Raw genomic sequence first — 17,727 nt, 5'->3', positions numbered from 1 at the left:
AATTTTTTTTCTTTTTCAAAAGCATGTGTATAGTTGCTTCCTTTTCAGCTGTTTTGGACCCATGATTTTGAAGGAAAAAAATCATTTTTTATTTACCAAACACAATTAAGTTCCTGTTTTTTTAAATGTTGTTTTTGAAAAAATTTATTCAATCCCAAATGAACTATGATGGTAAATACTGGTTTGGTACTGATGTGCTTTTACAAAAAGTGGGCATAAAAAAAAGCTGAGCTCAAAAAGGTGTTTGGTAAACACTTATAAACAACTTATTTTCACAATTTTGGGTGAAAAAAGCTGAAAACGTGAAACAATAAAAATGAGCTTATTCTCACAGCACAGCAGAAGCATTTTTTTTTCTTTTCAAAGCACAACAATACCAAACCAGCTCTTAGACACCATCTAGAAAGTCCATGCTTTTAAGTAGTTTGGTACTGAGGTGCTTTTATAAAAAGTGGGTATTAAAAAACGTGGAGTTCAAAAATGTGTTTGGTGAACACTTAAAAACAACTTATTTTTACAGTTTTGGGCGAAAAAAGCTGAAAACTCGAAGCAGCAAAAATGAGCTTATTCTCACAGCACAGCAGAAACAGTATTTTTTCTTCAAAGTACAACAATACTAAACCAACCTTAAACCCGGAGTTGCAAGTAAACCTAAGACGACCTCGTTAACTTAAGAATAAAACGGGTCCCACAAGGTGCAAGGCCAATAAAACTACTCTTTGTTATACTCCCCCGCATTTGTCACCGACCCTATGTAACCCTGTATCCCCTTCTTTTTACTTGTACGATCATCAATTTTAGTTTTCTCAATTATGTATTCCTTTAATTATTCACATTTCAGTAATTAAAATTAATTCCTCAAACAAAAAAAAAATCATATTAACAGAGGGAAAAAAGAAAAGTAAAATTTCAATTTCTAAAAAAAGAAAAATAATTAATCAAAATTCAATAAAATGAAAAATCGAAAAATCTAAATTAAATAAAATTAGATTTTCTTTTTTGGGTTCCGCCCTTGCCCAACTCTCTCTCTCTCTCTCTCTCTCTCTCTCTCTCTCCCCCCTGCTCCTTCGACCCATCTCTCTTTTTCTCTCTTCCTCTCTCTCTCTCTAGAATCTCAGAGCTTCCGTTGGCCATTGTGAATAAGCTCTAGTCTTCGTTGCAGGTTTGTACCACCATTCGATCTATTGGATATCGTTTCCGAGATTCCGTTTTCTGTTCCTTCTGTAATTTTTATTTTGAATTTCGTCGCTCTAGGGTCCATAGGGTTTCTATTTGATCGCAGTCGAAGGGGATTGATTATCCACGATCTTAGTTTGATTGGTTCCGATTTTTGTGGGTTTTTAATTGGGTTGAGTTTCCTGCAATTGGGTTCATCAAAATGGTTCTGACTTTTTAGGGTTTTTGATTAGCAATTTCATGCTTTCAATCTGTTTGGTTTCAATTCAGTTTGGTTTCTTTAAGTATTTGGAGTTTTGATTTTAGGGTTTATTGGTTTTTGGTTTTTCGGACGTGGGTTTTTGGTTTAGGGAATGGTAACTGATAAGCTGTTTTGTTGCATAGAAAATCATGGAAATTTATGACTAAGTTTAATATTTATTGCGTTTATGTTGCCTTAAGTCTTGATTGCTGTAAAAGTGGCATCCTCTTAGGCATCAGTTGAGCTGAGATTTTTGTTTTGTCAGGCCCCAATTAAATTGATTTTCTTTTTTTTTTTAAATTTTACGGTCTTCTCGTTACATTTACTAGCAACCAGACAGGACAGAAAGGATGATTCAGTTTGTTAAATTTGAATTTGGTTAACATTTCTCCCCTGAAATTCAAAAGTTGTGATGTGTGTTGTTTTATTTATTGGCTCTTTAAGAGTGTAATTGAGTAAAAGAAAAGTCGCTTGTAGTGTGTACATGCTTCTGTTCGTGCAATTTTGGTCGAAATCCTAATGTGAATAAATTTCTTTGTTGGTTGTTTTTCTCTTATCATGTGAGCAGGGTTGGAAAAGTGTGAGGACAGGAGTTTTGGAGTGGAAAATGGCTGGGATTTCTAGTGAAGAGTCTGGACCAGGAAGGTCTACGGAGGGGATTTCAAGTGGGCAGCGTTGTCTCTCTGGGGAAGCCTTAGCAGAATGGCGGTCCTCTGAGCAGGTGGAAAATGGAACCCCATCTACTTCGCCCCCTTATTGGGACTCTGACGACGATGACGATGGTGGTATTGTTTTATGCACTACATATGCTAATTGCCTAGTGTGTTAGAATGTGTATTCTTTTTTTTCAATAATACCAGGCTTGTGGAAATTTTGAATCAATGGATCAAAAAGATACCAAATCTAGATACCAATGGTTTATAGCTACTATGCAGATGATTTTGTTATTTCCAAATACATTTATGTATTTTACTTGAAAATGTGAAATAACATAGTGTACTTTCACAGGCTTCAGTCAGTTTCTTTTTTTTCTTTCAAAATCTTGTTAAACCTGCCCTTGCATAATTTTACTTTCCTTTTGACTGCACATCTCTGCATGGTATCAGTTTCATAATGTCGTTTCCTCCCAAATTTCTGATTTGATATACAGGCTTAATTCATCTTTTGGTATATTTCATTTCTAATTACCCTTTCACTCTGCCATGGATTGAAACTTTAGTCTTCCTTTATTCTATTGTAAGCAATAAGAAACTCTACATTTCCCATGTCATTTATTAGTGAGTGTTTCTGCTCTCAAATTTTATTTGGATGATTTGTTAAATGTTCACAAACCTCTTACTTTATAGGGCCAAAGCCGTCAGAGTTATACGGAAAATATACGTGGAAGATAGAGAAGTTTTCTCAAATTAACAAAAGGGAACTTCGTAGTAATGCTTTTGAGGTTGGCGGCTACAAGTGGTATGAATTCTGAATATGATTAATTTATGTGCATGTTGAGCATACAAAAATGCTATCACCTTAGTTTGCTTGTTTAGATTGTTCATATTCACCGTGTATGTGGTGAGACATGTATTCTTTCATAGACATCAGTTAGTTTTTATTTTCTTTGTTGTTGGCGCAAAACCAAATCATCCCGACCCCACTTGGTGGGATAAGGCTTTGTTGTTGCTGTTGTTGTGTAGTATTTATTCATGTAGGGGAAGGTATGCCCCTTGAACAAAATTCTTACATGGACACGCTGCCATAAAGTTGTGATTTGAATGCTTGTAGGACAGAGAATGGCTGTTTGAAAGATTTGTGTAACTAGTATAACATGTACTGTATTTTTAATTTTTGGCTCCGGCGAATTGATAATCATTGAGTCCTCCTTTTTCCAGACAACACATGCAAAGAGACCCACCAATAATTAGTTAAGTAATTAGCGGAACTATTACAGACTGCTTTTCCTCTTCCTTATGCTTAACAGTGAATGTATTTGACATACCATGTAATGCTCTAATCATGGGTGTTTATATTTTGCAAACCTATTGGGGGTACATCTTCAGGATTCCTTTTGTACCCACCAAGGGAATGTAGCCCGAATTCATTTCTGAAGGGTTGCATAAGTGCTGCAGTGTGAGAAATGTATATGTCCACGAGACATAGTTACCCTTTCAGTTTGGCGCATATTTGCTGATAGATGCATGTGGCTTGGGCAAACAGTCATCATAAGATGAGTTAGTTTTGAAATTTTTGTTGTGGCAGGTATATCTTGATCTATCCCCAGGGTTGTGATGTTTGCAACCATCTCTCTTTGTTTCTTTGTGTAGCTCATCATGACAAACTTCTTCCAGGTGTGTTATTGTTTCCTTTGTTGAATTATCTTGATTATCAATTTTGTTTGGGGTATAATTATGGAATTTCTTGTTTGTCTCTCTACCAGGTTGGAGCCATTTTGCTCAGTTTACTATAGCTGTGGTAAATAAAGACCCTAAGAAGTCGAAATATTCTGGTTGGTTGTTAATCAGTATTTTTTTTTTTTCTTGTTCCAGTGGCTTCTTAATTTATCCATTACCAAGTTTGAGTATGTGTAAAACTTTTGTAGATACATTACATCGCTTTTGGAAGAAAGAGCATGACTGGGGATGGAAAAAATTCATGGAGCTGTCAAAAGTATTAGATGGGTTTATTGATGCTGACACTCTTATAATAAAGGCGCAAGTCCAAGTCATCAGGTGCTCTATGATTGTTTAAGCTCTAATTTGATTTATTGAAGAACCAATCTTGTATTTTTGACTTATAATCGGAAAAAGAGTATCATAGTTAGGTCTCAACATAACCACATGTTTTGCAAATTCAAGGACACGTTATAGCTAAGAATGCACTATATCTTGTCTATTGAAGGGAATCCACTTCTTATGGATTTTTATTTATTTAGTTTTTACTTTTTATTTATAGTTTTTTGTAAGTTACTGTCTCCTCTGTTTTGACATTGAAGTGCATCCTCTTATGTTGTCCTATTTTGTTTTTAAATCCAGCTTTACGATGAAGCTCCCCATTTAAACTCACACTTTGACCTTTGGTGGCTGAATATTGTTTTGGCAATTTATCATGTTGCTTTCGGTGTTTTCATTTGCATGGACTTTATTCGTCTTTGTAAGCATTCCTATTCTTTGCTTCTTGTTTTGTAGGGAGAAAGCAGACCGGCCCTTTCGCTGCCTTGATTGTCAATATAGGAGAGAACTTGTTAGGGTATACTTGACAAATGTAGAGCAAATTTGCCGTCGTTTTGTGGAAGAGAGAAGAAGTAAACTCGGAAAGTTGATAGAGGATAAAGCTAGATGGTCAAGGTATGTCTTTGATTTTGGAACTTCTATCATGTTACTGTTTGGAATGATCACGACTGAGTTATCTATACAATTCCCTATTTTGGAAGACATAATGTTTTGAGCTTACCTTTACTGTGCTTTATGGTTCTTGTAAATGTGACTTGGTATGAATTTAATGAAATTTTTGCTATCTGCTGGATTTTTAGTAACATGGTCACTTGGGTTCATGTGTGTTCTTGGACGCATGTATGTCTGCATATGTTTGTACATTTATTCACTTACTGGTTACTTGGTTAGTGGTTACATGTAATTCATTTCTTGATAACATTTCCTTTGATGTGGTCGCAGCTTCTGCTCCTTCTGGGTGGGAATTGAACAAAATGTTAGGCGTCGTATGTCAAGGGAGAAGATGTATGCAGTCCTGAAAGTAGTTGTTAAGCACTTTTTTATTGAGAAAGAAGTCACATCTACGTTGGTAATGGACTCATTGTATAGTGGTTTAAAGGCTCTTGAAGGCCAAACTAAGTCGAAGAAAAGTAATGTGAAACTATTGGATACTGAAGAAGTGCGAGCGCCAATTGTTCGTGTAGAGAAAGATATGTTTGTATTGGTGGATGATGTTCTGATGCTACTTGAGAGGGCTGCCTTGGAACCATTACCTCCAAAAGATGAGAAGGGTCCTCAAAATCGTACAAAAGTGAGTAGCTAACATCCTATACTAAGCAATGATGTTTGGTTGGTTGGTCTGATGCGTTTAAATCTCGGTTGTTGGTTGTGTGGTATAGAGGATTCAATTCCTTTTTTTTTTTTTTTTTTTTTTGTAGATATTTCATATTGTCAGCTACATTTATGTTCAGGGTATTGGAAAATATTATCTGGTTAGGAAAAGACTTGTCTAACAACAAGAAGTTCGTCTCAACCTAGGATTTTTGGTTTACAGTTCTTTCTACCTTCTGACCGTAAAAGGAAACTCTATACCCTTTATTCCCACAATGCTTGTCCAGAATTAGGCTTCTCCTCACTGCTATCGGAAATGTGGATATATTGAAAGCCATTATTCTCTGAATAAATTTTAGTAGTCTAGTATATCTTGTTCACTGACTGGTTAACTCACTGTTCAAGGTTTTTGTTGTTCTAGTCAAAACTCATTCGAAGGGCTAAGATCAATATGTTCTAGTCTCACTTCAAGCCTTCAAGGGAGTGCAAAATTAATATGAATAGGAATTTAATAGGTTTTGTAGCAAATAAAGAACATATTATAGCTGTTGGTGAGGATGTGTAATATATGTTTAGTTTCCACTCTTTTAATTGCATGATTTCTGAACAATCATTCTGCTATTCCATCAGGATGGAAATTCTGGAGAGGACTTCAACAAAGATTCTATTGAGCGGGATGAAAGGCGTCTTACGGAATTGGGTCGTAGGACTGTAGAAATATTTGTCCTTACTCATATTTTCAGGTGTTCTATTAGTCCTAATATATTCTTTTCTTGTTTATGTAATATTTGAAGATTGTTCCTTGGCCTTCTTTATTTTAAATCAGTTGCGAATTCTACTACATATATATTGTGGGTATGTTTCATACTAAATGGTAGGAGACTTATGGTTTATGATTTAATCTGTTAGTGAAAATTTTGGTTGGTAATGGATATGGGTCCTTATTATTGTGCTATCATCAAATTTTCATTTATATATTTTCTTTCATAGGACGTGGCATGCCATGTTTCTTTTAGGATTGTGGTTCCTGGTATACTACACAAATTGAAATAGGTAGAGTTATGATGAATGATTCATTCAAGTACTTTGAACTAAGCTGCTGCCTTGTGGCTGGAATTAAAAATGATGTAATTTAGATCATCGCCCATGTGTGATAAGGGATTTTTGGATCCTGCACTATGAGTACACATTAAGAAGTAAGATATGGATTTTCATTGTTGATAATTTTTTTGCAAATTATTGCATATTATCTAGTTAATGATATCTCCTTTGGTAATGTGGAATGGCTTCATAGTTAGAATCCTTGCCTAGTGAAAATAACAGTTCTTTTTCGTTTTGGGCTTATTTTACCTTGTAACAGGTTAAGAGTGCGCATTTGGCGTTCTAATGAAGTTAGCAATTTTTTATTAGTGGAATTCAAGTATTTACATTTTGGATTATGAATATTCCCTTGGTGGATGATTGTTGATAATTTCGGAATTTGGACTATGAAAACCAATTGTACATCACTCTTTTCAACAGTCACGTGATAATCATATTTACTTGCCTATTCTTATTGATGGTGTCATTCTTTGTCCTATTTACATGCAGCAGCAAAATTGAAGTTGCTTATCATGAATCTGTTGCATTGAAGAGGCAAGAGGAACTCATCCGTGAGGAAGAAGCAGCATGGCTGGCTGAAAGTGAGCAGAAGGCAAAGCGAGGAGCTACTGAAAAGGAAAAGAAGGCAAAGAAAAAACAGGTTTGATTCTGTTCTATGTAATATCTTGTTTAGAATGTAAATGCGACTTTTCAGAGTAGTTAAGAGGATTATGATATTCCGAACTGGCCTATTAATGTGAATCAGTTGTGAGTATAACACCATATGGCTCAACAGTTGGCAGCTGCAATGCTGTATTTGTTGATGACATATTAATTCCTTTCCTCATTCAAAAACACCAAACGGTTAGTTAGTAGCACAATAATTTTTAGGATTACTATGTGGGAAAAAGCAGCTTCATGGGAATTAAATGTTTTTCTAGTAGCCTTTATTGGAATGGATATGTTTAGGAATATTGCCAAGTCTATTTCCATGGATACCGGCCAAGTCTATTTCCATGGATACTGGATAGGGTGCGTGTCTTTATGAACAATGTTATCTTTTGGCTTCATTTGGTTCATATCTTGCCACTTTGAAGACGAGACTGCCATGTGGGATCCATTTTTAACTAATCTTACCTTCTAATCTTCTATTTGGGTCTTTTAGATAGTTGAAAAAATTATTTTCCCACTCTAGGGTGGAAACGATAATCTATTATATGATGCTACTTTTTTGTTAACCGTAGTTGAAATTGAAACCACTGCAATAAGGAGAAAGGGTTATTGGTTGCATTTGTCAAAAGTGTTTCCTTATTTTTCCCATTGATTGCTCACACACCTCCCTTGGCTTCTTTTCTACAGGCTAAACAGAAAAAGAACAACCGGAAGGGTAAGGACAAAGGGAGGGAGGAAAGACCCGATGTAGTAGCACAAGAGAAACAAGAACACCCTACTGAAGAAATGAAAGACTACACACGGGATGAAGAACAACCTGTACTTGAAAAGCCAGATACGCTGGAAGATGTATCTGATGTGTCTGATTCAGTGGATGGTGTTGCTGAAGTACCTCCGCTTGATTCTGAAGACAGAGATGCTGGTCCAATAAATTGGGATACCGACGCATCAGAAGTCCATCATCTCACAGAAGCTAGTAGCAGTGGTATTACTGTACTGTCATCCTTGCAAAACGGAGTATCTGAAAGAAAGAGTCAATCTGTGATGGACGATAGTTCCTCAACATGTTCTACAGATTCTGTCCCATCAGTGGTAATGAATGGGTCATATAAGGGGAACTCATTATCTAGCTGCAACAACCAGAAATCTCCTAGCAGGTAAATATATAGCTTACATATCGTGCTCTGAACTTGATTATACAAGGCTCTTAATCAATGTACTGAATTCAAAATTGCAGGGGGAAACACCAACGCACCAAGGCAACAAGTGACAGGAACAGTTGGCCAAACGGGACAGAAAGTCAGCCTTCTGGGCCTGTAGCGGATGCAGGATATCAGAATGATGCTTCTGGAAGTAGTAGTAAGGCTGGTGAATCGGAGTCAGAGCCTGCTGTTCACTCATTGCAGGATCGGATTAAATGGCCGGAGCAGCATGTCGTTAAGAAGGTGGGTATTTTTTTTTTTTTTTTTTTTTTTTCTGTAGAATTTTTATGGTGTCCACCTGATTTTGAAGAGTTTGTTGCTGTTGTTGGCCCATCACTTGTATTTTTAACACCATAATTTGTTTAAGTCAGTGTCCTCAATGTTTCCTCTTGCATCTGGAATATTTTCATTATTCCTTGCTATCCCTAAACCCTAAACTTGTCAGCATTAATTGCAATTTCTTTTATTTTTATTTTTTATTATCCATGAGTGACATAATTTTTTTGCACGTGGTGTATAACAGGAGGAAGAAGTTGCATCTCTGCAGAAAAAATTGACTATCAATGATGGGGTTGATTTAGAAAGACCTTTGAAAGACAAGACACCAGCAGTAACATCCTCTCCTGGAAGCCCTTCTAAAGATGTGCCCCTGAATGGTCCACCGAAGTCAGATAGCCAGAGTAGTGCTGTTGTAGAATCTATTCCACTTAGAAAAGGATCCTCAAGTGGTGCACAACAGACTCTGAGAGTGGTACCTTTGACTACTTCACCGCAGAATAATGGCATGTCCAAACCTCAGACTCAGAAGCCTACTACTCCAAAACCAGCTGAAAAAGCCATGGCACAGCAAATGCCTGTGATGTCTAGGCCTTCCAGTGCTCCTCTTGTTCCTGGTCCGAGGCCTACTTCTACTGTTGTGCCTACAGTTCAAGCTCAAACTGCTCCTCAGCTTGCCCGTTCAGTAAGTGCAGCTGGCCGGTTGGGGCCTGATCCATCGCCAGCAACTCATAGTTATGTTCCCCAGTCATATAGAAATGCCATACTGGGTAACCATGTTGCTTCAGGTTCAACTGGTCTCGCACATACGAACTCCCCAAGTTCGGGAGTGAGCCCATCCCCAGTATACTCTCAGTCACCAGCCTTGGTATCTGCTCCAATGTTCTTACCTCGGAGCTCTGATATGATGGACCCAAGCCCAATTAAGGCAGGCTTCCCGTTTGGCACGGTGACGCGGGATGTGTTGCATAATGGACCCCAGTGGATGGATAATTGTCAACGGGAATCGAGCAAAGGCATGAACTATGATCCCTCCTCCTTGCATAATGATCAAAATTTCGACTACTTCCATCCTTTACATGGCGGGCAAAGGGAACACTTGTCTACTGAGTTCCCAGCCTGTACATCTGGGCGCCAGACCCAGGGTGTATCGGCAGATGAGTTCCCACACCTTGATATCATCAATGATCTGCTTGATGATGAACATGGCTTTGGTGCAGCTAGAGGAAGCTCTGCCTTTCAGTCCTTCGGTAATGGGCCAAGTAACTTAAATCGGCAGTTTTCTTACCCTGGCGATTTGGGCATATCTAATGACATGGGATCTGCAACCAGCTCATGTAGGTTTGAGAGAACACGGAGTTACCAAGATGATGGGTACCAGAGGGGCTACACACTAGGGGGCCATTTCGAACCACTTAGGGAATTTACTCCGCAAGCTGGTTCGCTACCTTATGTGAATGGGCCACTTGATGGGTTAGTTCCTAACCAGTGGGCAATGGCTGGTTCTGATCTATCTCAACTTGGCATGAGGAACACAGAACCTGATGGTTACCCATACTACAATCCAGAATATTCGAATATGGCATGCGGGGCGAATGGTTACACCGTATTCCGGCCTTCTAACGGACAGTGAAAGAGAATGAATGAACGATGGAGCCTGCCGGCACACTAGTGGGTCACTGTCCGTTGTAATAATGTATTCGAGGAAATTGCTGGGTCATTACATTTGGAGTGAGGTTGTAATCTTTTCCATAAGAAAACATTTTGTAAAGAGTGTTTCTTCCACCCCTTTCTTAAGTTAGAAATGAAGGCTTGGTTTATATCCCGGGGTTTCACGGTTCTCGGTTGAAGAAGCAGGCTTCAAACTTTTTCTCTTAAACACTTTATGGTCCCACCGTGTTGAGTGAAAGTTTTTTACTACTGTGATGTTGTCCCCAAGTATCAAGCTCCTATTCGCTACGTGCCTCGTTCTCTCGGTTGCGTCATGCTCCTGGCACACAATTTCCGGCAGAGCCACAACGGATTTGAACAGATACAAACCATTGAAAAGAGTACATGGTTTAAACATTGACTACTAGTTGTCAACATTGCATACCATTGGCAGGACTATTGACAAAAGCTTGTTCGGGTCAAAATTAAATTAATAGGTCTCATTTGAGGAGAGATTTCTACCACGTACCTATTTTCCTATGTCATTTCTCTTCTTTCATCACGTGAGAGAGAGATGGGAATAGTGAACCGGCTACATTCAAGATTTTGCCCTGTTTAAATATTACTTCATGTGAAAAGTTTGACACTCTTTTCTTTGATGAGGTGTTGAAGAAAGAAACAGTTATGTTTTAATTTATCCCCATCCGAGAGAGTAGTCCCTTTTGGAATTGGATTTTTTTTACCTATCGTAATGGATGACTCCATAGTTTGTTTTATGTCCAATAGCGTCGAGTCCCAGGAACTTTCCTATACCACTAAACGATTTGGACTATATTCATATATCACGTATTTATTGGATTTTTCTTTTAGGATAACTACTGAAAAAAGCTTGAAAACTGAGTTTAACGATAGTACCAGGATTAACTTTTTAGTGTAAAAATGTGGTTTTTCGTTAAAGTGAACAATATTGAGAGTTTTTTGTTAAAGTTCCTTTTTTGTTTTTTTTTAATAGGAAACACAATTCATGTTGTATTATTTTATGTGTTACTATAAGAATAAATGATATGCATATCATTTAATCTAAATCCAGATATTATAATCTAAACGGAATAGAATGTCATGTTTTGAGTACACGAAAAAACTGTTGACATTTTTCTTGTATGACAAAAATTAACCAATGAATGAAGGTATTAGCAAAAGTAATAAGTAAAAATAAGAAACAATGGAATTATGCTTAACTGCTCCAACTGAAAATTAGCACGTTTCTAAACAAATGAAATTGAAAACTATGAGAAAGAAACACCACTATCCCAACGGACCAGTCCAAGTACCAAAGCTCGATCTTTGAGGCTCTATCCGGATTTCGGAAGATGAGGAGACTTTACCCAAGAAAAGGGTAAAAAAAAAAAAAAAAAAAGGATTCCAAGAACGGGAGGGGCTCCTTGTGGAGCCAATGTATAATACTTTAGAAAGCATCTTAGCAAGTACCTGTATTGGCCAACTTCATGTGGACAATTCCAACTGACTAATTTTCTAGACACAAGGCTAACCTGATTGGGACTCACAAGATGGCTCATCAAAGCCCTTAATCTACTAACAATTTTTTTTAGAAATCATTTTGTAACTAGGGATCAAGACACAGTCGGGTGCCTGCGGATGCTGAAGTGCCCGCCAAACCGCCCGAAATGCACAAAGATCGCTGACGCCAAGTCAGCTCCTATGAGAGGTCGAAGATGATCGTTGATGTGAGGAGTTTGGAGAAGGGTGGATGTGTGGGTAGGACGGATCTGTTAGAGATTGTGTGTGGGGATTTTTTTGCGGGCCATTGTTTTTTATTTTTCAGGTCATTAAGGTGATGTTGGTTCAAAATTTTAATTCTTCAATTGTTTAAGCACGTGTTCATTTGTGATTGTGCACTTGTTCATTTCAACAAGACTCATTTCTTCTTTCAACAGTTAAACATTATTAAAAACAATGGATAAGCATACGTGAAGGGGAAAAAACACATCATCAAAGACCCGTAACAGTAACACTGCTTAAAAACAATGTATTAATTGTACAAGTTTGAGGCTTTGACAAGGAAGGGTGGACAGCAAAACCTTGGGATTAAGCTCACGTTTTCTTCCTTAATCTTTAATTAAATGGATTGATGACCTATTCAATTTTGTTGAACTGTACTTGAAGACTAAAAGAATGATTAAAAAAAAAGAAAAAACCAGCAGTCAACAGTCAAATTCCTCCAAATCAATAAAATAATAACAAAGTTCCACCATGGTTTTAGCTATAAATAACACAGCACTCCCCTCATGAAATTATTATAAATACGTGCGACGTATCTGAGTGCTAGGGGTGAGAGGAAAACCAGATTCCAACCGATTTCAAGCCGAAATATTCTAAACATTTCAACCGATTCAAATTCGAAGCCCGAAATATTATACCATACGTAAGAAATATCATGGGACTTGTAAACATTAATGCTTTGGCTGTGCTGCTGCCGCTGCTTTGTCTTGCACACGTACATCCCAACGAAGCTAGCAGGATTCTCTATGCCCACAGGCAAGAGCTCAGCCTGCAGTCTCTTCAAAGAGGCGACCTGCCTCCTGATGACTCCTCTAAATGCACCTACATTCCCAGCACCGGCGGATTGGGCTGCCCACTCAAGGGCAAGAACTATGCAGGCCATCGTCTGCAACATCATCACCATGCTTCTGCTTACCCTCGTCACATGGTTCCATCTGGTGTTGCTGCCAATATTCATAACTAATTAATTTCTCTTTTTATTTCCACATAACTTTTCGGCCTTCGGCTAACGATCAAATGTAAAAGTTGATTTATTGTTTGTAATAGAAAAGACCCTTTAACTAATCTGTTAATTAACCATGCTAATTCTATGAATATTCTACTTAATTAAGATGGTTTTGCGATTGGTTTGTATTTAGTTTACTTGCTCTCTAACCGCGGCCGCCACCGCCTGCCTATCTCTATCAAATCTCTTGCACCAGATATTCTTGATGCATGTGTGCCAATTTTTAATTTTTGTCACGCAATTCACTAGGTTATGGGTATCCATTTAATTCATTAATTTATAAAACCCTAATAAGCTTAAAAAGTTAAAGACAATACTACCATTCCACCCAAAGTGCCCAGTGAAACGTACCACTTCGACAAAAAAAAAAAAAAAAAAAAAAAACCACCTACTTGGCCCACCCTCTGCGGCCTAACCTCCGCGATTCCATCCACCACCACCTTCTACGAACCACTCATGATCTCCTCTTGTTCCCACACGCCCCGTCCTCCGAGACCCATCCCCACCCAAGGTCGACCCGGATCTGTGACGTCAGTAATGAAAAAAAATAAAAGAGAGAGAGAGAGAATGAGAGAGGAGAGAGGAATGGGGTGAGAGGAGGGAGACCAAGGGTAAAACAGCAAAATGATGTTGCATGTAATTATTATAGTGCCTAAATTTTTTATTTTGTTCAATTTTGATGAGAAAGTTAAAATGATAATTTTCTGAAGTTCTGGTCGAAAAATATGTTTTTGTAAATAAGTAGGTTAGACATCTTCATTGAAGGACGAATAAAATCATGAAATTGTAGCCTGAAACTCTACTGTTCTGTTTTTTATTTATTTTTGCATTATGGCCTGATTACCATGTTTGAATTACGAAGTTTAGGGTCAGTTTTGGGGATCAAGTATACCTTGGGAAACAAACAAGATAAAATGGTTTGGCAAGGCAGAAAGAAAAATGTGGTCTCAAGCTGAACATGCTTACTGTCGGGCGGCCTTTCTTTGACCGGAGCTAGAATTGGCTAGTGACCAAATCTCCAAAAGTACCACTGAAAATTATTAGTGTAATTATATAATCGATCAAATCTTTGTTAGCACAAAACATGCTTATTACCTTAATATTAGATAAATAGAGGAAACTGGGATATTAGTTTTCTTATTCAAGAGATTAAGAGAGCGAGAGTTTAATAATGAATGACGCGCGGTTTAAGTGTCATTAACATTCATGTTAAGAAGGTTTAAACTGGAACATTTTTTAAGGGATCCCTGGACAATTTTAAAATGTCCTCTTTAAAACGAGAATGGAGGACACTGGCATACTAGACTTATTTAGCTGATCTACATCTTACGACTTTTGTAGCAGTAATATGTTTTGATAAGATAAAAGTTAGGGGGAGATTAGTTACTCTCATCACTAGAGTCAAGGTGTTTGGGTTAATATTTGAACATTGGACCTAGATGAAGGAAAGCCCAAGAATGCCAACTAAAAAAGGACTTGCCCGAAACCCAGCACCAAGCACAAAGGCAAAGTGAAGCTTTCTCAGCCAAGATACAAGCCACGTGCTTACCATTGAAGTGACAAGTGATGAAGACTAACCTACTACCAGCCAAAGAACACTTTCTAGTGGCATTCCAAATAAAAAGCTGATGACTCACTACCCTCCAAGTGCTTTCGGGTAAGAGCAAAGTCACCGTAGTTGGGTTAATTGGCCTATAAAATGAAGAAGAGGCCCCAGAGACAAGGACATTCAACCAATCAAACAAACAAACATACAAACTCTGCTCTCAAGCCATATTTGCATTCAAAAGTTGAAATCAACCCAGATTCAGTCATTTTTAGCAACAAGCTATCTCTTGTCTAGTTTAAAGCTCTGCTATCTCCCTTAGTGGCATAGTATCGATTCCCTTGTGTAAACTTGTTTACCATCCATCACTTTTTAGCATATAAACCCCTGTTAATTCAAGGAGAAGTGATTGCAAGAGGTTCAACCTTGACAGACAAGGTGAAATCTTGCCCGACGCTCTTTGTTTGTTTTCTAAATTTGTAGATCTATTACTTCATGCATTCTCTCGTATGTATTCAAGTCATTTCCATCAGTTTTCCTATCTTAAGAATTTCATTTGCATCTGGATCTAGTTAGTTTAATGGATATGTTATCATTAAAATCAATCAAGAACCAAGAAAACGGCTTAAAGTGGCCTGGACTCACTTCATTTGAACATACAAGACTATGAACTAAAAATCCTTATTTCCAAGGCAAGAAAAAGAACTTAATGTGGACTTAACCTATCCATGACAATCCTTTGATAACAACAAGTCTGAGTAACTTGGGGCGCAGGTAATTGACTAAAAACACTCTTGTTCTACATCTGCTATATTGAGATAACAGTGGCACGCCTAGCACTTAGTTAATTTTGATTGCGAGCCTCAAGGCCTACACCTAAGGCCCTACAAAAGCACATTTCAGAACCAACTTTGTCCTCTTTTTGTAGCACATCAACAAGCAAGAGTCTGACTACACATCCAAAGTGCCAATCCCTTAGGGAACTGTGCTGAGGTCCGAGGATCATTCTTCAGAGAAATCTTTGCCCGAACATAGTTTTGGCACGCCCAATGGGACATTTATAGTCTTGTATGCCAAGAAAAAGAAGGAAAGAGAAAACCTTCAGGTGGAACACAGAATATGGGCTACCCTAGTGTCTACCAAGATCGAGCATGACAAATCATCTAGAGGATTTTTCTTCCTTGCAAGGACCAGTTGTTCTAGAGAGCCCAACTTCATCTAAGAAGTCAGGAGGAAAGTGACCGATGAAGATTTGCAAGCTGCCATGGTACAAGTGCTGAAAAGTATAGAGAATATCACTTTGGAATCCAGAGAAGAAGTAAGTAAACTCTGTTCCTTAACAGGGAGTCTGCAAAGAAGATTAAATCTGGAGTACTCTACTCCAAAGAATGGTTATGCCAAGGAAATGATGAGGGAAGAGAGCCCTGAGAAAGAACTAATTATCCCCCTATTTCCTGTGCTTGAGGAAAAGAGGGATAAAGGAAAAAAGAAGGAAGGATTTGGAGTTAGTTAGCCAGTATTAGAGGAGATCTTGGAAATAGAGTTGCCCGACCCCTAATTGTTTTCACTAGGTAGTAGAGGCATAACGGGTAAGAAAGAAAGAAGTATGGGATGCCCCAGTTAATCGGAGAATCTAATGGAAAAGGCAAGCCTACCAAGGCAGACAAGCCTCTTCCTTATAGGCCTCCACCATCGGCCAGTAAGGAAGAGGATGCCAAGTGGAGACAGCCCGACCTAAAGAAGGAAACCTTCTCAGGCAATGATATTAGCTCGAATGGGGAGCCTCACATACCCCATGCAACAATACAGCTAACTAGCGGTTGAGAGATGAGTTAGCTGAGTTAAGAAGGATGGTGGCCAAGAATGCTCAACCGCAAGCTCGTCCACTGTTCAGGATCACTTACCAAAAGCCATACCCGGAGTATATTGATGAGCATAATCCTTTTCCAATCAACTTCAAGATGCCCGTGTCTCCTACTTTTAGTGGGGAGGATGGCAATGTATCCTCTAGAGATCACATCTTTAAGTTCTCTAATCATTGCGTGGCATTCGAAGACAATCCTAATTATAAGTTAAGATTGTTTGGGAACTTATTGGTTGGCCTAGTATCTCAATGGTATTCGCTATTGCCCCCCAATTCTACTGCTAACTGGGGCCAAATGGAGATGGCTTTCCATGAGCAGTTCTATAGGATAGAGCCTGGGATGTCTATTAATGATTTAGTGGAGGTGAAGCAATATGAACATGAGTCTACAGAAGACTTCCTGATAAGTTTTGAAGGACAAGAATTGGGTGACAATTCCCTATCAATCATGCCCAACTCATATTCATTGCTCAAAAGGTCTTGAGGCTGCCTTTGAGGAAAAAGTTTTATGATGTACAATTCAATGAGTTACAAGAGTTGGTAATTGCTGCCACAAAGTACGAAAAGCTGTTGCTTAAGGAACATCAAGTGAAGCACTCATCTAAGGTTCTTCCTTTTTACAAGAACAAAGCTGCAATTCACCAAGTTGAGTTTGAAGAAGCTGAGCCAGAACAAAATGATAACCATGGAAGAGAAGGGATGGACATGTGTGCGGTAGAGATGGCTACCCCCTTCAAACCTTTAATAGTGAAGGAGTTAGTCTAACTAGTCAAGGAGCAGATAGTGGTGATAAATGATGGTGGATTTGTCTTTATGAAGCCCCCTAAATACCAGAGTTATTCTTTTGATTTAACCAAGGCCTTAAAGATCTATGAAGTATTGGTGCGGGAAAGAATGATCGTGCCCAACAGCACCAAAAAGATGCCTAAACCAGAAGACCTAAGAGGAAAGAAGTATTGCAAGTTGCACTGTACCTTCAATCACTTCATAACCAACTATGTCCAATTCAGGGATTGGATACAAGACCTCATAGTGAAAGGAAAGTTGCTGTTGGAAAAACCACAAGCCAATATGATGATTGACATATATCCCTTCACAAAAGCCCCAATAAACATGATTAACTTAACTTGGGCGGAAAAAAGGAAAGGGAAAGTTACTTGGGAAGTGAAAGTAGAAAGGAGGCAAGTTA

At 38.3% G+C, this 17,727-nt stretch overlaps 1 protein-coding gene across 2 annotated transcripts; it reads left to right on the top strand.

Moving 5' to 3' along the window:
• Positions 1–987: 987 nt before the first annotated feature.
• Positions 988–10,494, top strand: LOC137730847 (TNF receptor-associated factor homolog 1a). 2 transcript variants are annotated; one of them, XM_068469836.2, is made up of 13 exons: positions 988–1,162; positions 1,986–2,202; positions 2,764–2,875; positions 3,662–3,750; positions 3,840–3,908; positions 4,002–4,131; positions 4,588–4,746; positions 5,074–5,422; positions 6,073–6,185; positions 7,033–7,183; positions 7,882–8,351; positions 8,432–8,639; positions 8,920–10,494. In XM_068469836.2, exons 2-13 carry the CDS (start codon positions 2,025–2,027, stop codon positions 10,303–10,305), a joined length of 3,414 nt encoding a protein of 1,137 aa, XP_068325937.2. In that variant the 5' UTR covers positions 988–1,162; positions 1,986–2,024; the 3' UTR covers positions 10,306–10,494. The 2 variants fall into 2 exon arrangements, with proteins under 2 accessions (XP_068325937.2, XP_088543574.1); XM_088687448.1 differs by having other exon boundaries at positions 1,002–1,162; positions 7,036–7,183.
• Positions 10,495–17,727: the final 7,233 nt, after the last annotated feature.

This window comes from Pyrus communis, chromosome 16, assembly GCF_041283825.1.
Source record: "Pyrus communis isolate YQ-2024b chromosome 16, ASM4128382v1, whole genome shotgun sequence".
NCBI classification, from domain to species: domain Eukaryota; kingdom Viridiplantae; phylum Streptophyta; class Magnoliopsida; order Rosales; family Rosaceae; genus Pyrus; species Pyrus communis.
Note: the sequence above shows the minus strand (reverse complement) of the source record. Positions and strands in the feature narration are given on the sequence as shown.